The sequence below is a fragment of the Harmonia axyridis genome, chromosome 7 (genome assembly GCF_914767665.1).
Source record: "Harmonia axyridis chromosome 7, icHarAxyr1.1, whole genome shotgun sequence".
Classification (NCBI taxonomy): Eukaryota; Metazoa; Arthropoda; class Insecta; order Coleoptera; family Coccinellidae; genus Harmonia; species Harmonia axyridis.
The window spans coordinates 4,084,964-4,107,471 of record NC_059507.1 but is presented as its reverse complement, the minus strand read 5'-3'; the positions used below and the strand labels follow the sequence as shown (position 1 = coordinate 4,107,471).

The window sequence follows — 22,508 nt, the reverse complement described above, 5'->3', positions numbered from 1 at the left end:
CAATTGTTATTTATATAGATAATTATTGAAAAGTGAAATTAGAATATCTGTTTTTTATTTTAAATTTGCAATATACAAATTGATATCTAAAAATCTCCACATTGGGACAGTGAAATTCAATGTTATGAACATATTGAATAGAAAATCTCTTATTGAAAAATACTGCTTTTGATGATTATCGAAAATTTCGATAGAAGAGGAAGTAGGTATTGTAATGAATATGGCGGTATCCTTAAGTACTGGAAGTTACAATGATAGTTTTTCCTACACTCAAAAAATTTCTGTTAAACACGAAAGCATTAAAAGAAATAACATAAAATATGAATAACAATAACAATAACTCTTTCCTGCAACGAGGAGGTTTCAGCCTCCAAATTTAGGTATGTAGTTTTCATCTTTCACTGATGTAGGTGGCTTTTGAAGTTGCTTGTCCATTCCAAAAGCAGTTGTGAAAAACTTATCAAATATGCTAGCAATCTCATTGAATACTTGCTCTCCTTCAGTTAAAGCTCTCTTACTAGGTTGTGCTATAACAGTAACGCAAAACTCTAGTGGTGCTTCACGTTTTCTTCTTCTGTTACCAAGATCTCCAATTGTGCTTTGTGTTGTCAAAATCTGAGGAGTGGTTGTTTCAGTAGCTAACACCCTCGTAGTATTATTCTGTGGATCATTCGAAACAATTGTGTTGTTAACTGTTGTCACATTTCCTTCAATTGTTGTGTTAGAAATACAAGGAATGCTAACTGTTGTTGTCTGTCCTTTCGCGATACCTTTACATTCAGGAGCTTCGTTGTTCTCGCAAGGTATTGTGCTCTTTACACATCTCATGTTGGGTTGGTCTGCACAAGGAACTGTGTTGGAAGCAATTACAACACACATAATTTGGCCACTTGCAGTACAAAGTGAAGTTGTGTTAGCTGGACATATTTGGGAGCTATCACCACATTGTATTATAACTTTTGTTGTTACTGTTTGCTGTCTTGGAATACTCTCTCTATTATGGTAGTAATGATGGACTGTGTAGTGATCGTATCTTGGGCTGTAACCGTCGTAGAAGCTATGTTGATGGTGGTAGTAGGTTGGATGAGAGATTCTTCTTAGGTTGTAACCTATATGAAAGCCTAGAGCTGTACTACCCGTATCTCTGTGGGTGTAGTGATAAACGGGATAGGTAGGAGGAGCCCAATAGCTTGGAGAGTGGTAGTTGTTGATGTTGTACACTTTGATTTTAGTGCCACCGGCAGACGGTACACGTACAGGAATGCGGTATGAAGGTTGATAGTGTTTTGGAGTGTAGATACCTTCATTCGTGTACCCTGGGTATGTTGGATGTGGCCCTGAAAATTATTATGGTGAATGCTGAATAAGAGAAGATTGGTCACAACAAAATAGGAGTTGAATAATAATTCTTTCAATGAAATATGATAATATTAGGAAATTGTATGCTGCAATAATAAGTTATATTTATTTTTAAACACTCTATAGTGAATATGAAAGACTCACCTGTGGGATATCTCTGAGTTGGATATGGGGTAGTATGTCTTGTTGTCCTCATTGTTGGATAATGTGTAGAGGAAGGTCTATGAGTAGGAGAAGGCCTATATGTAGAGGAATGTGTAGGGAAAGGTTTATATGTTGTCCTTTGGGTGGGATAAGGTATGTGAGTAGTAGATGGTTTATATGTATTCGATGGATATTTGATTGTCGGCGATTTGGTTCGATAAGGACTGGATGTTGTTGTTTTTGTTGGGCGAGTCCTATGTGTTGTCGTTTTGGTTGGGTAAGTCCTATATGTTGGTGCTTGGTCTGGGTAAGGCCTATATGTTGTTGTTCGGGTTGGGTGAGGCCTATATGTTGGCGCTCGGGTTGGATGAGTCCTATATGTTGTTGTTCGGGTTGGGTGAGTCCTATATGTTGTTGCTTTGGTTGGGTAAGTCCTATATGTTACTGCTGGGGTTGGATATGTTCTGTATGTTGGTGCAAAAGTAGGAAAAGGTCTGTGTGTTGGAGCATGTGTAGGGAATGGCCTATATGTTGGACCGTGTGTCGGGAATGGTCTATATGTTGAAGCATGTGTGGGAAATGGCCTATGTGTTGGAGCATGAGTGGGGAATGGCCTGTAGGTTGGTGCATGTGTTGGGAATGGCCTATATGTTGGAGCATGGGTGGGGAATGGTCTGTATGTTGGTCTATGTGTTGGAAACGGCCGATATGGTGACGGTGTTGGCCTTCTGGAAGCTGAAAATAGTCAATTTATAGAAGAGTAAATTGGTGTAACTATAAGAATGCTCATGTCTTAAACAATTTGGTTTTGCTTTCAAGTAGTCATATTTTATTTCGTCTCTGAAACAAATTCATCTTGACCCTAGAAGAACTACCAATACGATCTAACAAATTCAACACTATACAAGCTACTCTAAAATGAAGGAGCTTACGTAATGATGAAAAACTTACGTGAAGGCCTTCTGCGTCCCCTGCATTCGTTCTCCCTAATCTGCCCCACTACCACTAAAAGTAAAATCAGGTACCCAAACGTACCCGACTTCATTCTGCTTGAATAATATACACTGTTTCGCAAATATCTAAACTCACTCTACGGAAAAAACATAAACAATTATTGAATGATGTTATCAATACTTTTTACAATAGGTCAATATTTTTGATAACCTTATAGTAGATATCCGAGAACTTTATTTTTCTTCAGACTATTTCATAGTTTATTATGGAGTGTGGTTTTGTTCTTTTCATGAATGCTATTGTTAGACAAAAATCACTGGAAATGTTATATTATGGTTTTCGACAAATATATAAGTATAAATCATTTAAAAAAAAATCAATTTCGCAAAAATTTATAATTGGACTTTATGATAAAGAAACATTGAATTCAGCGAACGAATGATTGAAAATCTATTCAAAGATATCAAAATAATTATCAGTTTAAAAATTAACATGAATCATCTTCCTCAAATTCCAGACATTAATCATAAATAGAAAAAGATCAGGATTGGAAAATGACCCTTGATTCAATATGATAAATGAAATTTTCTGTATATACATTCTACAGTACCTATCTAATTACTTTTATGCGTAACCTGATTAAATAGTTAATTCAAACGCTGTAATAAATTTCACCAAATTGAACCCCTTCATTTTTGAGACAATAGCACCCTTATATTGTGAGTTGATAAAAAAAATGTCAATAGAATTTCAACTTTATTGTGTTTTTGTGTGCTAAACTTATACAGCTAAATATCGAATACTTCCATAATAGAAAAACAAAACATTATATCCATAAAAAAATTTAAATTTTGCAGTTCTACAAAAAAGTATACAACATTTCTTAAAAATTAAAACAGAAATTCATGCATCATTTGAACAACAGCAACACCAAAGGCACTCTAGCGATGAATTTTAGTTATGTAATTTGGTCAATAAATATTTCAATATCTGAATTACAATCACAGAAAATATATCAACAGACAATTCTGGCAATAACAAATCATATCAACAATAATTTGGCTCTTCTCACTTTATATAAAATTATATTATTTTACGTTTTCTGATCTTGAATGTTGAACGCACTGGCGAAAAACTTTTCAAAAACATTTGTCACTTCATTGAAGGCCTCTTCACCGTCAGTGGATTTCCTTTCAGCAGGTTCTGCAAGTATAGCAACGCAATAAGGTTGAGCAGCTTCTCTTTTTGCTCGATTCTGAGTTGTATTACTTCCCAAAGAAGGAAAAGTTTCATTGGCACCCAGAGATGGGAAGGTATTTGATGTGGTAGTCTCCACAATTGAAGTTATGGTTGTTGATGCATCTGTTGTGGTTGTGGTATTTTGAACAGGATCGTTAGATACAATGGTGTTGTTCACTGTTGTCACATTTCCTTCGATGACTGTATTAGATATGCAAGGAATGTTGACTGTAGTGGTATCTCCTTTAGATTTCCCTTTACATTCAGGTGCGTCGTTGTTTTCACAAGGTACACTACTTTGGACGCACTTCAGATTAGGATCTTTCTCACAAGGAACAGTTTTGGTGGCAGCAACAACACACATAATCTGACCTGATGTTGTACATAAGGAAACTGTGTTAGCTGGACATATCTGAGAACTGTCCCCACATGTGATTATGTTGTTAGTGGTAACAGTCTGTTGTTTGGGTACATTAGCATTGTTGTGGTAGTAATGATGCACTGTATAATGGTCGTACCTCGGTACGTATCCGTTGTAACAAGAATAGCACCGAGAATAGGTTGGACTGGTGATTCTGGCAAGGGAATAACCTAGGAAGAAGCCGAGGACGCCACTTCCGGTACTGACAGGTGCGTAACGATAAGAGGGGTATACCATCGGTGCATAATAACTTGGAGAGTGATAGTTGTTTATGTTGTATACTTTAACTTTTGTCTTGCCACCAGGTTGAGGGATTTGTAGAGGTCTTTGGTAGCTTTGTTGGTTTGGTTGGACGAAGGGTGGTCTGTATCCTCCTGGTTGATTTCCTGGATAGGCAGGTGGGGGACCTGGAGAAGTAATAAAACGTTAGAATGTTATTTGTGAAACTCAGTACAAACTATGTTTTGGTAATATAGGGTGTTTTTTTCGAGGTATATAACTTTAAGTTGGCATCACTGTTCGAGATGGCGATCGATTCAGCAGCTGTCAAGTGATTTATTCTCAGTTTGGTTTGGCAATTCATCGTGAATAGACTCACGCCTGAACAACGCTTGAAAATAGCGCAATTTTATTTCGAAAATAATGGTTCTGTGCGGAATACGTATCGCGCACTACGTCCATTTTATTTTGTTTAGCGATGAAGCGCACTTCTGGTTGAATGGCTACGTCAACAAACAAAACTGCCGCATTTGGAGTGAAGCTAATTCTCAAGTGTATGTCGAAACACCGTTACATCCAGAAAAACTGACTGTTTGGTGCGCTTTATTGGCTGGTGGAATCATTGGTCCGTACTTCTTCAAAAACGATGATGGCCAGAACGTTACAGTCAATGGTGATCGGTATAGAGCCATGATTACTAACTTTTTCATTCCTGAATTGAACAACCATGATGTCCAGGAGCTGTGGTTCCAACAAGACGGCGCAACATGTCACACAGCTCGTGCCACAATCGATTTATTGAAAGACACGTTTGGTGTCTAATTTCACGTTTTGCACCTGTGAATTGGCCTCCAAGATCTCGTGATTAAACACCTCTAGACTACTTTCTGTAGGGCTATGTAAAGTCATTGGTCTATGCGGATAAGCCACAAACCCTTGACCATTTGGAAGACAACATTGGCCGTGTTATTGCCGATATACGGCCACAAAGTTTGGAAAAGGTCATCGAAAATTGGACGTCCAGATTGGACTACATCCGAGCCAGCCGTGGCGGTCATATGCCAGAAATCATATTTAAAATGTAATGCCACAAGATTATCTTGCGGATAAATAAAATTCATGTCAATCGAATAATCCATCGTTGTTTTATTGCAATTTAAAGCTCTATAGCTCTAAAAAAAACACCCTTTATATTCAATAAATGTATGTTTTTGATTTCAGCTGGTTCTATGTGTAGGGATTAATTTTAACAACCTTGGTCGAAAAATTAACTTTTCTGAAACGGAAACAGTCTGAGAAAATTTGTTGCATAGCACCGGATCAAAATACTGTAAATATCGTATTTGTTACTCTGAATGCTCTCCGAGAAAGTGGGCATTCTTGGAAGATCCCAGAAAAAAGCTTTGGGATCACAAGGTTTCAAACAGTTTTGGACTGATAGATAGATGATCCCTGTGGATTTTCATTCATTCTGAAGGTGATCCTTTCCCTATATTGTCGGTAGATACTCTCACATCAGCAATTCAATAAAAGCGTCTCAGTATATTCAACTAGGAATTCCACTATCAATGAAATTTCGCTTAAGTAGTTAATAATCGATTATAGTTGGTTTCGTGAAAACCATTGCATTGGCTTAATTAATCCAAATACGCGAGTGCCAATTAGAGCTTCCTATATAGTTACCCAGGAATATTATTCGGAATATTCAGAGAATGAGGCCATAGAGATGTCTGTATCCGATTGGGTTCGGTGATGCAAACGGTCATGATAGCACATGCCAACAAAATGCAAAATAAAATTGAGGCCGGCAATCGAACAACTGATTTTGAATGTATTTATCTAATGTTGATAATTCTCTTCTTCTTCTTCTTCTATCAAATCTATATTATAAAGTTCGTCACTGTCTGTAATGTTGTTTGTTTTTAATGTGAGTCTAATGTAGGTGTTTATTACTTCTAAAGGGTGTTTTTTTTAGAGCTATAGAACTTTAAATTGCAATAAAACAACGATGGATTATTCGATTGACATGAATTTCATTTGTCCGCAAGATAATCTTGTGGCATTACATTTTGAATATGATTTCTGGCATATGACCTCCACGGCTGGCTCGGATGTAGTCCAATATGGACGTCCAATTTTCGATGACTTTTTCCAACATTTGTGGCCGTATATCGGCAATAACACGGCGAATGCTGTCTTCCAAATGGTCAAGGGTTTGTGGCTTATCCGCATAGACCAATGACTTTACATAGCCCCACAGAAAGTAGTCTAGCGGTATTAAATCACAAGATCTTGGAGGCTAATTCACAGGTCCAAACGTGAAAGTAGGCGGTCACCAAACGTGTCTTTCAATAAATCGATTGTGACACGAGCTGTGTGACATGTTGCGCCGTCTTGTTGGAACCACAGCTCCTGGACATAATGGTTGTAATCATGGCTCTATACCGATCACCATTGACTGTAACGTTCTAGCCATCATCGTTTTTGAAGAAGTACGGACCAATGATTCCACCAGCCCATAAAGCGCACCAAGCAGTCAGTTTTTCTGGATGTAACGGTGTTTCGACATCCACTCGAGGATTAGCTTCACTCCAAATGCGGCAGTTTTGTTTGTTGGCGTAGCCATTCAACCAGAAGTGCGCTTCATCGCTAAACAAAATTCGCGCGATACGTATTCCGCACAGAACCATTATTTTCGAAATAAAATTGCACTATTTGCAAGCGTTGTTCAGGCGTGAGTCTATTCATGATGAATTGCCAAACCAAACTGAGAATAAATCACTTGACAGCTGTTAAATCGGTTGTCATCTTGAACAGTAATGCCAACTTAAAGTTATATATCTCGAAAAAAAACACCCTTTATAAAAATCTACAATCCTTATGATTATTTTGAGAATAAGGCGGTTTGGAAGCCAACTGTACCTTGTGGGTATCTCGATGGTTGAGTTGGATATTTCGATGGTTGAGTCGGATATCTTCCAGGTTGAGTGGCAGGTTTGTAGGTTGGATTCCTTCCTGGTACAGATTGTGGTCTGTATGTTGGTGCTTGAGAAGGAAAAGGTCTGTATGTTGGCGCACGGGTTGGTGACATTGTGTAGGGTCTTTGAGTGGGAGCAGCTGTATATGGCCTATGTGTCGGGTTAGGTCTGGGTCTCGAAGCTGTAAAAAAAATTGAGATTCCGTTAAAATTTTCATCGTTTTCATACTGGCTAATAGAAGTAAAACAAGAACAGAGTATGTTTAGCGCGATTCCTCCAATTTGCAAGGTTTATCTACGATGTATATTTATATTCGTTCGTTATAGGCAACCAAACAAACTAATCGGAATATTGTCTGAAGTATAAATCGAAACTTTCTGGATATTACGTACATAAAGAGATTGAGGCTTGAAATAATTTATTAAACTATAACTATAGATTTATCTCATGATATAAAACACTTTTTCATTCATCATATGTCCTTATTCGGCTCAGATAAAAAGTTATAATACACTCCTGTACTTTCCATGTTTACACTACCGAGATAACACAAAAGCCAATCATTTTGAACAAGTTCTAAGGTTTAAATGATTTATTTGGATGAACATTGCCATATAATCGATTTCGTCAGACATAATTCACGAATTTAATGCGTAATTATCAATTATTTCAAAATTCGAAAAGTACGATTCAAATTCAAATTCCGTAATCTGTCAATTTTCGTAACAGTCACACCAACAGCCAAGATATAATACAAATATCACGAGGATGTTTAATCTGAATTTTTCATTGAATTTCGACAATATTCCATAAAATTTGACTGAAACACAGAAAATATCGTCTAATACTCGTTGTAGAAGGCAATTCCAACACTCATGCGTTCGAAAACTCGCTCCTTCGTCATTTGTTCTAGAATATAGTATTATAACAATAATCAAATGCTCACAAAATCATAATTAAACGAAATTTTATCGTTCTATATCAAGTGATAGGAAGGTAACATTTTATGATATAATTTCTATTTAAAATCGATAATTCTGAAGCAGTCGTCGAAAAAATCTTAATATTCACTTTCCTCGTTAGTAAATAATTTATCTATAAGGTGTGTGAATAAGTCTTTCCCGTTTTTTTTCAAATTTTGAGCCTTTATTGTGAAAAAATGGTTACAAATGAATTATTGAAAGTATTGGCCATCGCTAGCTACAACTTTTCCCCATCTTTCTGGCAACATACGAATCCCGTTGCGAAAAAATTCGACCGGTTTGGCCTCTATCCAGTCATCCACCCATTTTTTGGCTTCCTCGTAGGAATGGAAGTACTGGTCAGCCAGGCCATGCGTCATCGATCTGAAAAGATGGTAATCAGACGGAGCAATGTCTGGACTATACGGCGGGTGGGGTAGGACTTCCCATTTGAGCGTTTCTAAGTATGTTTTCACCGACTGTGCAACATGTGGGCGAGCATTGTCATGTTGCAAAATAACTTTGTCGTGCCTGTCGGAGTATTGTGGCCGTTTTTCTCGCAGTGCGCGGCTCGAACGCATCAATTGTCGTCGATAGACCTCGCCTTTGATCCTTTCATTCGGTTTCAGAAGCTCATAGTAAACCACACCTAGCTGGTCCCACCATATACAGAGCATGAGCTTGGCGCCATGAATATTTGGCTTGGCCGTCGATGATGATGCATGGCAGGGTAGTCCCCATGATTTTCTTCGCTTCTGATTATCGTAACGGATCCACTTTTCATCGCCAGTCACGATACGATGCAGAAAGCCCTTTCTTTTATGTCGCTGAAGCAGCTGTTCGCAAGTGAAAAAACGCCGTTCGACGTCTCTCAGCTTCAGTTCGTACGGCACCCAATTTCCTTGCTTTTGGATCATTCCCATGGCTTTCAAACGCTTGGAAATGGTTGTTCGGTCAACTCCCAATGCTTCAGCAAGTTCTTCTTGCGTTTGACACGAATCTTCATCAAGCAAAGTCGCCAATTCTTGATCTTCAAAGATTTGCGGCCGCCCGGAACGCTCCTTGTCTTCCACGTCGAAATCGCCACTTTTGAAGCGTCGAAACCATCCGCGAACACTTGAATCATCGACACAACCTTCTCCATAAGCTTCCTGAAGCAACCGATGCGCCTCGGCAGCAGATTTCTTCAAATTGAACCAATAAAGTGAAACTTCCCGCAAATGACGTCGACTCGGCTCAAATTTCGACATTTTCACGATTTCAAAAATTTATGATGCGAAAAAATTTCAACTAATGTGTTAGGGTGGAATTGTTGACAGATGAATAAGCTTTGATTATGACATATGTAACCATTAAATACTCGCACAGTATTGGTGGCGCCATCTCTTACAAAAAACGGGAAAGACTTATTCACACACCTGATATGACTTATAATTTAAAGAAGGTCGGCAAAATAGCGTTACCTGAGTTCAGGGGTAATACCAAAACTATTGTGTAATTTGTCGAGTTTTCCATGATTTTTGTCATTTAACCTTAAATATCTTCAGAAAAGGGTGTTCTGCAAGGAATGATGATGAATAATTTTAATTTCTTATGATTATTGAGTATCCGTATAGCTCTATTATTTCTAATTGCTCCAAATCCGTACAGTTTCATAGATGACCGAGAATATAACTTGAAAACCATTTACTACGGTCAGGAAATGTCCCTGGCAAAATATCGATTGCTTCGTTGCTTGTGTGGAACTTAGCGACGTCTTGTTGAAAATAAACGTCGTTCACATCAATAACTTCCAATTCCGTCTATGAAAAATCATTTATTATAGCTCGGTAGCTCAATCAATTCACCCTTACAGTTGCACCAGTCTCACCAGGGTTTTCGTCAACACTACGGGCTATATTGTCAGTTATTCTCAAGCGACGCACACAGTTTCGATTCTGCACATCACTAGATGGTCCTAAAAGCTTAACTTTTTCACTTCACGACGAACCAAATGTGCTTTAGTTTTGCAAACTGTGACGGCAAAATATGCACCGTTTTTGTAGTGAATTTTAACAATTTCAAAGAGTTGTTGAAGTGTTTATCGTTCCATTTTTAGTAATGGCGTAGTTTTTACTTGTCAAATGTCAAAAGGTGAAAGCTCTCCAGATAGCGGGTTATTCAAAATGAAACCTTTTATCGGAAAACCCTATAGAGTGGTATAGAAAAGATATAGCAAGTCTGTTATGTTCTATCTACTAAAAATAGCAAGTAGGCAAATTCAAAGTATGTAACCCAGATACCTCACCATACTAGGAAGTTATCATAGATGAAATAATTTTTATATCGTAAGAATTACGTAATAGCTAGAAATTCAAATGCAACACTTGTTGCTAATTGATAAATAGTAGGTGGGTACCTAACGAATGTTTACTTACGTCTTGAAACTCTCCCACTGGTCCTTTTACAAATAACTAGATGAACTTCAACTAACACAAGAAACAATAACACAAAGTAAAAATTCTTAAAACTACCCATTTTGATCGATCACTTTCTAACAACACTTATTTCACAAGAACGCCATAGTAGATCGAAGGTGTTTTTGATCAACAATATCTCTAAATCAATATCCACAACTGATCATTGTTGGTACAAAAATTCCGACCTCTGACCCTAGTAATTGGCCACTTCCGAAGAACAACTGACTGAAATCTCGTGATTATAGGGGACTCTAAAACGTCAAAGACGTATATCCCGTTTATGTTTTCTTCTAGAACGTCTCTGTGCTCTCTGTTGAGAAACTGAGCTCGATTCGAAAGCGGTTCATACCTTTTACTATATGAATTTCATGGTTAGGTGACTCAGACCTGGAAACCACAGTTTGTTGTCATTATGGAAATTGATTCCTATAGCAACTCTATAAAGTGTGTGAGAACCGTACGGTCCAACAGGTGGAATCATATACATAAATTATGCATTGAAACTGTTGCTCCCGAAATTTGGGACATGCTTTTCAATTATGGTGAAACGTATTGGGTAAGATCAGTTACCTGCACAACATAACCACGATATATTTACCTTTACAGGTGAATATCATTTTTTATTCAGTATCTTTTTTCTTGTTTACTTACTTGCCTAGTCAGTTAACTGGAAGGGTTGACTTTACTTTTTCATCTATTTAAGTGGAGGGTTTGTTGAAAAGCGAATCTTTTTTAACAGGAGGTAGAACTTAAAATGAATGTACAAGGTGTTTTCAAAGGGAAAGAACAAGTTTATGAATAAGGATTTAATAAGAATCTAGATCATGTAATATTTTTACCAGAACCCAAAACGTAAGTGTTGACGAACTGAAGGAGATGATAAGTTAGGTGCTGTCTTTGATTTTGGAATGAGAATTATTTAAAATCCTCCTGCAATATACAGGGTGTTTCAAATTAAGTCGACACCATTGCTAACTCCTTTATTATTGATGCTACGATGTCGATTAAATGGGCAAACTGGTAGCATTTTTAGTGGTCTTCTTGATGCCTAAAACAAAACAAAAATTGACAGTCGCGTTGTCATAATATTTCATAAAATGATATTTTTTTCAATAGAACACCCTATATTTTTTCATGCATTTCGATTCGTAATAAAATTCTCAATAACAAAGCTCATTTGACTTTTTTTCGTAAAGGTGAAAATAAGATAGTTGTATTAATAGGAAACATTTATAACAAACTGATTTGATAAAGCGCTATAAAATATCGAGTAAATGGTAAAAAACACCTTCTTCTTGTTGAACACATATTTAGGCCCTTCTATTGACACTATTGATTCACAAAATGAATGCGGTTAGCGGCTTTAAGATGAAAAATATCGTTTTGTCCATTAATATCAAATAGCTTAGTGGTGTCGATTGAGTGGTGCTACATGATAAACACGGGTTTCACGAGTTCACATCCCAGCGCACTTCTTTCTTTTTACTGTCTTATTTTGCTATAAGTAACAAAATATTGTCATTCGTATAAGTACATAAAATGGTTGTTTGGACAATCATGAGGTTTATTCGCCAAAACAAATAATTTTTTTGTACAAGTGAAAGAAATGAATATTTCAAAATAAGTCGCTCATTTTCCACTTTAGGAAGAAAGGTGATATGAAGTTTGTTCTTGAGAATATTATTACGAATAGAAATGCATGAAAAAATATAGGATGTTTCATTGAAAAAAATATCATTTCATGAAATATTATGACAACGCGACTGTCAATTTTTTGTTTGTTTTCGGCATCGAGAAGACCACTAAAAATACTACTAGTTTGCCCATTTAACCGACATCGTAGCATCAATAATAACGGAGTTAGCAATGGTGCCGACTCAATTTGAAACACCCTGTATACCAGAAGATTTTTCCAGGAATATTTCATTCTGATGAGTTCTACCACCAGACTGAAAAAATTCGAACACCGAATACCGGAAATAATAAATCTCCATGTTCACGAAAATATAGGTTAATTTTTTCTGATATTCACCTTGAATTTTTTCATGGTTCCAGTTTCTTTATCGACACCAAAGCCTCAGATGGAAACTTTCGACGTGATCGAAGCTAAAGTAACAGAAATATTGGTTATATTTTTTTCCATTATTCTTCTTGAAACTTCTATGGTTTGTATTATGTGATCAGCTTGAAAAAATGCAAGGAACTTCAAATTGTTATTTTATAAAAAAAACTCAAAGTCTTAACTCTTTCGATTTTGTAGTCACGAAAATATTGGGTGATTTTTGGTATTCTTCTTTGAGTAAATCAAGTATGCTCCATATAATATGTACAAGTACAATTTTATTATTCTAAGGTCGTTATGAATAAGGGAATAGGGTGTTGAGTACTATCCTTGTTCTCGATATGAATGAAATTCAGAGCCATCTGGTATCTACTAACGAAGATTCTCCCTTTTTTTATAAATTGATTCGATATTTCTACTTTCTACTCCAAGAAATACTTTACCAAGTTTGAAAAATTTGTCCAGAAATGAACGTTCCCTTCAGATTGAAATTACTCATGTCCTTTCTGGTAATTTTATGAGATCAAACTCTCATATGATAACTACTTGAAGTAGTTGTTACCTAATTTGTCACCAAGCGACAAAATAACCATTATTTCCAGTGATATACACTAAACAATGTAAAATATTTCAAGGTCTTCTTTATAGAACTACCGAACCATAGTTTAGCGGATTTTAGAATCTGAAAAACATGTAGATCTGTAATAATCCATGTTCATAATAATATAATGAAGGTTTGATGTTTAAATTACCAATTTTGACATTCGCGAAGTGTTGGGCGAATATAATGGTTGGGAAATTCAAATGTGATTGTAGGCAGTAATTTTTAATGGTACATCATATAATGTGTTTGTTTCCAAATCTGAAAATAAAGCTTCATTTGATTTAATTCTAGCAAATGAACGGATGTTGAATAAAAACAAGAGTTTCAAGTTAACAAAAATTAAATAACAGTTACAGGTAGTTATGAAAAATGTATTCATTGATTTCATTATTCATTTAAATATTCTAAATTTTCAATCCCTACTTGGCTCTGCTACAATAGTCACACAATATGTTCTTTCTGACATTATAGGAACAGGAGACAAAACAAAAGTTCCAGCTATACTTATCAATGTTAACCCATTCTTATCCTCGTACGGGTCCAAAATTTTTATTATCGCAATACATGGCATCGTCACAACTTCCACCATTTGTCTACAATTCGCATCATCCGATTTAACACAAGGCAATCTTGTGGTAACACATTCTGCAGCATCTCCAACTTCACATGGCTTAACAAAAGGTTTTCTTGAAGCACACCATACTGTTGTGTTTTGAAGACATATAGCTTCAGTGTTCTCAGGACAGAAAATTGAAGTATTCTGGGCACAATGGAGAAGATGATCAGCTCCAACATATTGCTCTGGTAACATGGTGCTGTTCTTGAAGAAGTAATGGTGCACCTTGTAACGAGTATAGTTGTGGTGCCTGAAGTACTCGTTGTGATCCATTTTGTGGGTGGCGAAGCCTAAATAGTAACCCAAGGCACTCTTATCTTCTAGTTTGTGATTGTAGTTTCCATAGTAGTTGGTTGAAGGTTTCTGGTATTTACCATGAGCGTAAAAGTGGTCTGTTTGTCCATTCCCGATGAAATAGTATCCCCCAAAATATCCTTTCTCGTAGTTTGGATCATCGGCTATCACTCTTATGAATTTTTTAGGAAGCTTCGTCTTACTCACATTAGTTATGTATTCGAAATTAACTCCCATATAAACTTCGTTGTCATCGAGGCCTGTTGACGTTGCCAAATGTGCTTCTGTCGCCACTTCTTCATTTCTGTTCTCCACTGTACTGTTCTCGGAGGTATGAGAGACATCATCACTGTTAACAATTATACCCGAACTTATGATATTTTGTTTTGATGGATTACTTTCGCCATATGCACGTTCTGTCAACAAAATCGAGAGGATCGAAAAGAGTATTTTTGACTTTGAGTATCTCATATTGATGTGATGCGAAGGTCAGTGAGGAGATGTTTAATGACCTGCCGTTGGAATGATTTCCAATGGAATATGTGGGACGTACTCAGCCCTTTTGGATCCTGGAATATTGGTTTATTATTTTCAACAGTAAAACTTTGTCATTGAAATTCTACTTTTCTCAAACTAATCCTGATATTTTTGGAGTTTTCGTTTTCACATCGAAATTGAAAGAAATAATATTCAAAAACATGTGATAATAAATAGTTTTCCAATAGGAATTACACAACTCTAAACTAAATGGTTATAATGGAAATACTGTGTTTTATGTTTGATATTTTTCATGTCGTTTTGTTCAGCAGGTTATGTCATTCAATTATGTAAATTTACATTTTGGGAATAATTGTTTAATTATTCAAAATCATCATTTATGAATATTTAGAGTATTTTGAGAAGAATTCATAGACGATATTATTCAGTCAATTGACTTATTATTTGTCGTATTGTAGATCAATTTAAATTTTATATGATCTTCACATAATGCTTGTGAAACAAAATACGTAGTTTAGTATAGGTACCAAGAATTCAAATCTTTCGAGATAATTTTAAAGTTATAAAATTCTGATCGGAGTACAGGCCTGCTTAGACAAAGTTCACCAGATTATTGTAATGATAGGGCTTGTTTGGTATTGTGAGAGCTAATTGTTATTTCCTCTTCTATTTGGAAGGCTCACCACTAAACTACAAAGAACTTACGTCAAATAGGTTGTGGCATTTATCAGCACTTGACATAAACGCCTAGTCAAAAGAGCCGCATATCTACCAGAGATACTCTTCGTTATTCACAATTTATATTTCATTTCTTATGCTTAGAGTAATTTGATCATTTTATTACCAACTTTTCATATATTTTTCTAGAGATCGAAAAAAAGCCCAATATTCCTAATATTATATTCGGTATAACTCGTAAGTGAACGAAATTTTTAGGTGATAGTTTTATATGCAAATTAATAGTGATGAAAAATGAAAAATGTTTTTTTCAACAACTTTATTTTATTGAGATTAATCTTCAATAATTCATTTATCTAACTGTATTGAAATATGGCAGTATACAGTTTCGTAACGAATATTATACAATATTTATAAATTAGACTCCTTCTTCTTTTTTTCATTCTTGAAATTTCACCATCTCACAGAATAATTGATACCAGCCCATCCTTCTTTATGCCTTCCATATTGAGTATATTTTGTCTGTGCATCGATGCTGTGATGTTTGCTGCTTGCCAAATTTTTGTTAGCAACGATTTGACCACCTCCACCATATTTAGAGGAGTGAACTGCTCCAGCTTTGATGTAGTCACCGCTTTGTCTGAAATTTTCATAATATTGAGAAAGGGAAAATTTTCAATGGAGCTAACGATAACGAAAAAATGCTTGGAGTTGAATGAAAAAATGCTTAAGATGAATTGAAGAATGTTTGGAGATAAATTACATATTATTTGGAGATAACTAAAATAATGCTTGGAAATAAATATAAAAAAATGCTTGGAACTGAATGAAATAATGCTTGAAGATAAATGAAATAATGCTTCCGATAATTGAAATAATGCTTGGAGTTAAAATATAAAAAAATGATTGCAGATAAATAAAATAGTGCTTGGAGATAAATGAAATAATGCTTGGGGATGAATGAAATAATGCTTTAAGATTGATGCTGATGTTTCTAAAATAGCATATCAAGTATTCTTGATTTAAATGAATAAGATCCCAACTAATCACTGAAAACTCCAAAGTGACGTTTAAATGCAAAATATATTTCTTGTCCATCAGTTTCATGGAATTCTAATGGTATTCTTTGGTAGTCTTCTCATTAAAATTATTAATGCTTGCATTTTTTCCTAACCAGAAAAATTTAAGGTGATAACTTACCTTCTCACTCTCTCCAAAGGAATCAGTTCGTGGTAAAAAGCATTTCCTTGATCATCGACTAGTATGTCACCAGGACCTATTGGTACAGCAGAAACAGTAGCAAGAACTGCAAATATCAGAATGATAACAACTTTCATTTTTGCGTTTTGTTGGTTGTAGCTTCAATTCAACTGATGACTTCTCGAAGTGCAAATCAAGTTTAAATATGATATTTGGAGTCGATAATATGGTGAATACCCGAAACCCTCTGTAAAGTAAATGAGAGGTCAGTGATCTTATCTCAACATTCAAAGGCAGAGTAGAGAGTATCAGTGATTCAGAGACCGGATTTTATGCATCTGCTTAAGGAAATGCAATTTCAACCAATTCTCACTCATTATTGCTTATTGTACCCAAAATGAATTTTCCCATTTTAGAAATCTCTCATTCCAATTTTCTTGACATGAAAGTTTTTGATGTTTCACTATTCTGATGATGAAGTTTATTAATTCAATAAGCTGTATTTTATGGGATATCAGAGTATCTAGTGCATACTTGAGTTTTGTTATCTCTATCAAACGGGTGTTTTTTTTTGAGGTATATAACTTTAAGTTCGCATTTCTGTTCAAGATGACAAACGCTTTAACAGCCTTCAAGTGATTTATTCTCAGTTTGGTTTGGCAATTTATCATGAATAGACTCACGCCTGAACAACGCTTGCAAATAGTGCAATTTTATTTCGAAAATAATGGTTCTGTGCGGAATACGTATCGCGCACTACGTCCATTTTATTTTGTTTAGCGATGAAGCGCACTTCTGGTTGAATGGCTACGTCAACAAACAAAACTGCCGCATATGGAGTGAAGCTAATCCTCAAGTGTATGTCGAAACACCGTTACATCCAGAAAAACTGACTGTTTGGTGCGCTTTATGGGCTGGTGGAATCATTGGTCCGTACTTCTTCAAAAACGATGATGGCCAGAACGTTACAGTCAATGGTGATCGGTATAGAGCTATGATTACCAACTCTTTCATTCCTGAATTGAACAAACATGATGTCCAGGAGCTGTGGTTCCAACAAGACGGCGCAACATGTCACACAGCTCGTGCCACAATCGATTTATTGACAGACACGTTTGGTGACCACCTAATTTCACGTTTTGGACCTGTGAATTGGCCTCCAAGATCTTGTGATTTAACACCGCTAGACTACTTTCTGTGGGGCTGTGTGAAGTCATTGGTCTATGCGGATGAGCCACAAACCCTTGATCTTTTGAAAAACAACATTCGTCTTGTTATTGCTGATATACGGCCACAAATGTTGGAAAAAGTCATCGAAAATTGGACGTCCAGATTGGACTACATCCGAGCCAGCCGTGGCGGTCATATGCCAGAAATCATATTTAAAAAGTAATGCTACAAGATTATCTTGCGGATAAATAAAATTCATGTCAATCGAATAATCCATCGTTGTTTTATTTTATTATTTTTTAGCTCTAAAAAAAACACCCTTCATAAATGCTTTTCTCATATAACGATAATATTATGATATTTTATAATTGCTACAATGATGTTATACTTTGTGATGATTTTTTTTCTTGAGGAAAAAATGTTACATTATTCATTCAGATATTGTTTCTGTTTATTTCTTTAACCATTAGATATGAAAATTTGTTTCTCACTGAGTAATATCCATGCTTTTATTTACTTTTAAATTGTATCATAACTATGATTCCTTTATTATTATCACAAAAAAAAAGAATTTTTACTGTCTTTTTTAATAATGACCATTTTAGTTCTTATTTTAAAAATTTCCCTTGCATATATGCATGCATATTTCAAGCTTGTTATGTTGCATACATCCCGGTCTCTGTTAATTACGATACAGCTTTCGGAGAAAACGTAAGGAGGCTGGGAATCCCCAAGTTTATTTGATCAATCGTTTCCATGAATGAAGAACTCTCCTTGACGTGAGCGGTTACTTTATTGGACAATCAGCGGGACCTAAAGAAAACTTTCATACTCCCCGTTCAGAAAAAATATACCTTCTCCGAACTCATTTTCCTGAGTGCTCTACGCACATGGAGAAAAATTCAACTCGGAAAGGTGTAAATTATTAGATTGACTTCGTTGTTCCCTTCTTTCGAATGTGTAGATGTCTGAGCCTAAAATCTGCCGATAAAGCTTTTAAGGAATAGACTTTGTAGAAGACTTTCAACTGTAATAGTATTAAAAGAAATAATCGTTTTTTAACAGACGTGAAAAATTGAAGAGGAGTGGAGGTGTATAACCGTTGATCTTGAATCCTAATATAGAAGTTTGAAAATGCTTCTCAATCAACTGAAGGTAGAGAAAACATTGTGATCCATATCTTTCCATACCTATAGCAAATGAAATTATAAAATTTGAATTTTATTGAATGATTCGATAACGTAGATCACGAAACTGCTAGAAGTCGGGAGATCAGTCCATTATTTCATGAATTAAATGTAATAATCTGAAATTTTCGAGAAAAAAATTGATGATAACCATTCGGAAGGCTTTCAGAATGCTGGGTTTCGTTAAACGAAATACAAAAGATTTTAATGACATCGATGCTTTAAAAAATATTTATATAACTAACGTCAGAAGCGTTTTGGAGTACTGTTCTACTGTTTGGTCACCATACTATCAGGTTCACATCGGTAATATTGAGAAAGTACAGAAAAAGTTTTTGAGATGGATAGGTTATAAGCGGAGCATTCCGTCTGGTGAGATTGACTATGGTTTATTGATGTCCGGCTTATCCTTGAAAACTCTTCAGGAACGAAGGAAAAATTTCGGGATAATGTTTGTTTATAAGCTCCTTAATGATCTCATTGATTGCCCCTATCTACTGGCAAGATTGAATTTCAATGCAGTACATGTTAATTTGCGTCACAGAGATTTTCTTGTACCTGAGTTTCATACCAGGAACTATTCCTATAACAACCCAGTGCATAGGGCGATGAGAGCATCTAATGAATCGGGTTTGGATTTGTTGAATGAGTCCCTATTCGCGATAAAAAGATATTTCAATAATTGAATAAAACTGTTTCATGTTCATATATTTTTTTTGTATATTTTCTGGGCCTTCAGCTGAGCTGTATTATTTCCTTTGTTTTATTACTGTTTATTTCTTTTCGTTATCATGTGAAATGGTTGTACCGTTGAAATAAATAAATAAAATATTTCTGAAGCTAACTTCTCCTGGACGTGAGCTACGCCCTTGAAACCTCAGTATGTTTTAGACCGTAACTTGATATTAAAAAACGTTTTCATTTGAGAAGTCTGTGACGAATATTACAGGAGATATAACGATTTTTGTAGGCAAATTCAATTTTTTCCCAAATTTCGAGTTTAAATTCCTTCAAAACTGTAAGTTCTACGGAAATTCGGTGAGCGGTGTCAGAATTGACGATCCCTAATTAGCCCAATTTCATTTGAGTGGTCTGTGACAACAATTATTTCAGAAGATATAACGATTCTTGGATAAAGATTCATTTTTTACTGTTTTTTCCCAATTCTCGAGTCCAATTTCCCTCAAAACTGTGAGGTCTACGAAAAATCGGAAATTGGTGAAAAACAAAGATAAGAACATCTTTGAATACCAAAACTTCAAGTTTGTTTATATATATATTTAATAAAAATTCGAGTCTTTCTCATGTAGTGGTAGAATATTTGTTCTGGATTGGTTGAAAATATGAAATACTAATTCATTGATGTATTTTTTAATTATGGCCTTGTAATACATTTACTTATACATTTATCTACAATTCTAAATGAGGACGGAGAAATTGCAAATCCAGACAGGAACATATACGAAGTTAAGTAAAATGTATTTCAAATTTTTGGTAGACATGCATATACCTACAATCAACAATATAAATAATAAAAACAATTTTTTCGAAATCTACAAAAAAATTCGGAGGGTTGATTTAATTTGGTTTCAAAATGATCTCATGATTCGTCGATATTATTCAGAAATTTTAACAACCATTTCTTCGATTTTTCTTTGGAAATTTCACCAGCTCACAGAATAATTGATACCAGCCCATCCTTCCTTATGACTTCCATACTGAGTGTACTTTGCCTGTGCATCCACGCTGTGATGATTGCTGCTTGCCAAATTTTTGTTAGCAACGATTTGACCACCTCCTCCATATTTAGAGGAGTGAACTGCTCCAGCTTTGATGAAGTCACCGCTTTGTCTGAAATTTTCATAATTCATTGAGAAATAAAACGCTTGAATATTTTTGATAAAGACCCATGAACATGATACGAAAATATTAAATTATTTATTCCTTTAGTTTATTAAATAGGAATTGATAATTCCTTATACTTAAAATACTAATTCTTGCATTGTTCCCCAAACAAAAAATTTAAGTTGATAACATACCTTCTAACTCTCTCCAAAGGAATCAATTTGTGGTAAAAAACATTTCCTTGATCATCGACTGCTATGTCACCAGGTCCTATTGGTATTGCAGAAGCAGCAGCAAGAACTGCAAATACAAGAATGATAACAACTTTCATTATTGCGTTTTGTTGGTTGTAGCTTCAATTCAATTGATACATTCTCGAAGTGAGAATGAAGTTTAAATATTATATTTCGAATTGATAATATGGTGAATACCCGAATACTAAAGTAAAATGAAAACGAAAGGTTATTTACACAGGATTGCAGTATTTAGTACCTACATAATCGTAATTGGGTGATAGGTTTCTGAGAAAACAAACAGAAGGATGTTGTGAATTACCAATTCCATTTGAGATTATTTCTTTTAATTGTCAATCATCCTTGACGTAAACTGTTGCGGCCACGAGTTTGTGCATTGGTCTAAATATTTAAAATTCATAATTTCAAAAAAAAAAGCAGTAGAAATTTTATATTATAAATTTCATATTCATATGTCTTCAAGTTTCTGAGAAATTACTTTTCTGAATTTGGACCATTGACTTCAAGCATTTAAAATGCAAGGACGAGTACATGTATCACATTTGAAGGTGAAGTTGAATTTTGAGGAAATAATGTGTCTTTTCTACATTCATGTAAAAAGCAAAACTTTGTTGAACTAGATTTAGTGGAAAAAGAAGTTCTTTATTGCACTAGTGCAATAAAGTTTTTATTGCATTGTCATTATTGCACTCACCTGTCATTCTACTTCAACGTGCTGTCATCATGACAAACATAAACGTTCAAATCCACTACATATTTATCAGATATGCTGTGAGATTGGCAATACGTTTTAAACAGTTACATTGAGGGTAAAAATAAAGTTTGAGTTAAATTGTTCGTAACGTATTAGTTCCTGTTTCAATGCAAATAGATATTAATAATAAAGTATTCAAGTTGCGCTTTTCATTTTCCTACACCTAGTGCCGCACCTCAATAAATCATTTTTTGCTTTTTGCATGAACGTAGAAAAAATGTTGTATGCAATTCGTGCAAAAATTGTTTATTGCACTGGACGTGTTGCACGTCGAGTGCAATAAACATTCACTTTTTGCACTTGTTGCATAAATAACTATTTATTGGATAGGCAAGTGATTAAAGTGGGAAACCTCAAAGAAAAAACAAGCTATATGGATTTACTCCTGAACTACCTCAATTTGTCCTTTCAATATGAATGGTATTATTCCAATTCATAGGTCAGTTTTGGTATAACATAATTAAGGTCAGTGTTTGTAGTTTTGTTTACCTGTCAATACAAACACAGAAAGAACACAGGAGGAAGTTTTAGGTGAATAATTGAACCCCATTAAACATTTTTTTAAATTTGTTTCATTGATTAAATGATCTATCTATATTTAGGAAGATACA

General features: G+C 35.2%; 5 protein-coding genes across 7 annotated transcripts in view; 1 reads left to right on the top strand and 4 right to left on the bottom strand.

Moving 5' to 3' along the window:
• The window catches only part of LOC123684502 (transient receptor potential-gamma protein), a 138,382-nt gene that overhangs the window by 41,470 nt on the left and 74,404 nt on the right, over positions 1–22,508 (top strand). The window lies entirely within an intron of this gene.
• Positions 349–2,785, bottom strand: LOC123684503 (adhesive plaque matrix protein-like). The gene is made up of 3 exons (XM_045623792.1): positions 2,455–2,785; positions 1,504–2,238; positions 349–1,337 (listed from the first exon to the last, which is right to left on the bottom strand). Exons 1-3 carry the CDS (start codon positions 2,546–2,548, stop codon positions 364–366), a joined length of 1,803 nt encoding a protein of 600 aa, XP_045479748.1. The 5' UTR covers positions 2,549–2,785; the 3' UTR covers positions 349–363.
• Positions 3,197–11,091, bottom strand: LOC123684508 (spore coat protein SP85-like). Its single transcript, XM_045623797.1, has 3 exons — positions 10,694–11,091; positions 7,259–7,495; positions 3,197–4,524 (listed from the first exon to the last, which is right to left on the bottom strand). Exons 1-3 carry the CDS (start codon positions 10,791–10,793, stop codon positions 3,551–3,553), a joined length of 1,311 nt encoding a protein of 436 aa, XP_045479753.1. The 5' UTR covers positions 10,794–11,091; the 3' UTR covers positions 3,197–3,550.
• On the bottom strand, positions 13,611–14,816 carry LOC123684509. Its single transcript, XM_045623798.1, has one exon. It carries the CDS (start codon positions 14,780–14,782, stop codon positions 13,814–13,816), a length of 969 nt encoding a protein of 322 aa, XP_045479754.1. The 5' UTR covers positions 14,783–14,816; the 3' UTR covers positions 13,611–13,813.
• LOC123684512 lies at positions 15,933–21,277 on the bottom strand. 3 transcript variants are annotated; one of them, XM_045623802.1, is made up of 2 exons: positions 21,084–21,271; positions 15,933–16,127 (listed from the first exon to the last, which is right to left on the bottom strand). In XM_045623802.1, exons 1-2 carry the CDS (start codon positions 21,218–21,220, stop codon positions 15,941–15,943), a joined length of 324 nt encoding a protein of 107 aa, XP_045479758.1. In that variant the 5' UTR covers positions 21,221–21,271; the 3' UTR covers positions 15,933–15,940. The 3 variants fall into 3 exon arrangements, with proteins under 3 accessions (XP_045479758.1, XP_045479756.1, XP_045479757.1); XM_045623800.1 differs by lacking the exon at positions 21,084–21,271 and adding an exon at positions 16,688–16,938; XM_045623801.1 differs by lacking the exon at positions 15,933–16,127 and adding an exon at positions 20,400–20,895 and having other exon boundaries at positions 21,084–21,277.

Coding starts and splice junctions, on each gene's coding strand:
- LOC123684508 (XM_045623797.1), bottom strand. CDS start 10,793: ATGGGTAGTTTTAAGAATTTTTACTTTGTGTTATTGTTTCTTGTGTTA. Junction 7,496..10,693: donor CAGTGGGAGAGTTTCAAGAC/GTAAGTAAACAT, acceptor TTTTTTTTACAG/CTTCGAGACCCAGACCTAAC. Junction 4,525..7,258: donor ACCATCGAGATACCCACAAG/GTACAGTTGGCT, acceptor TTACTTCTCCAG/GTCCCCCACCTGCCTATCCA.
- LOC123684512 (XM_045623801.1), bottom strand. CDS start 21,220: ATGAAAGTTGTTATCATTCTTGTATTTGCAGTTCTTGCTGCTGCTTCT. Junction 20,896..21,083: donor CCTTTGGAGAGAGTTAGAAG/GTATGTTATCAA, acceptor TGAAAATTTCAG/ACAAAGCGGTGACTTCATCA.
- LOC123684503 (XM_045623792.1), bottom strand. CDS start 2,548: ATGAAGTCGGGTACGTTTGGGTACCTGATTTTACTTTTAGTGGTAGTG. Junction 2,239..2,454: donor GGGACGCAGAAGGCCTTCAC/GTAAGTTTTTCA, acceptor GACTATTTTCAG/CTTCCAGAAGGCCAACACCG. Junction 1,338..1,503: donor AACTCAGAGATATCCCACAG/GTGAGTCTTTCA, acceptor AATAATTTTCAG/GGCCACATCCAACATACCCA.
- LOC123684509 (XM_045623798.1), bottom strand. CDS start 14,782: ATGAGATACTCAAAGTCAAAAATACTCTTTTCGATCCTCTCGATTTTG.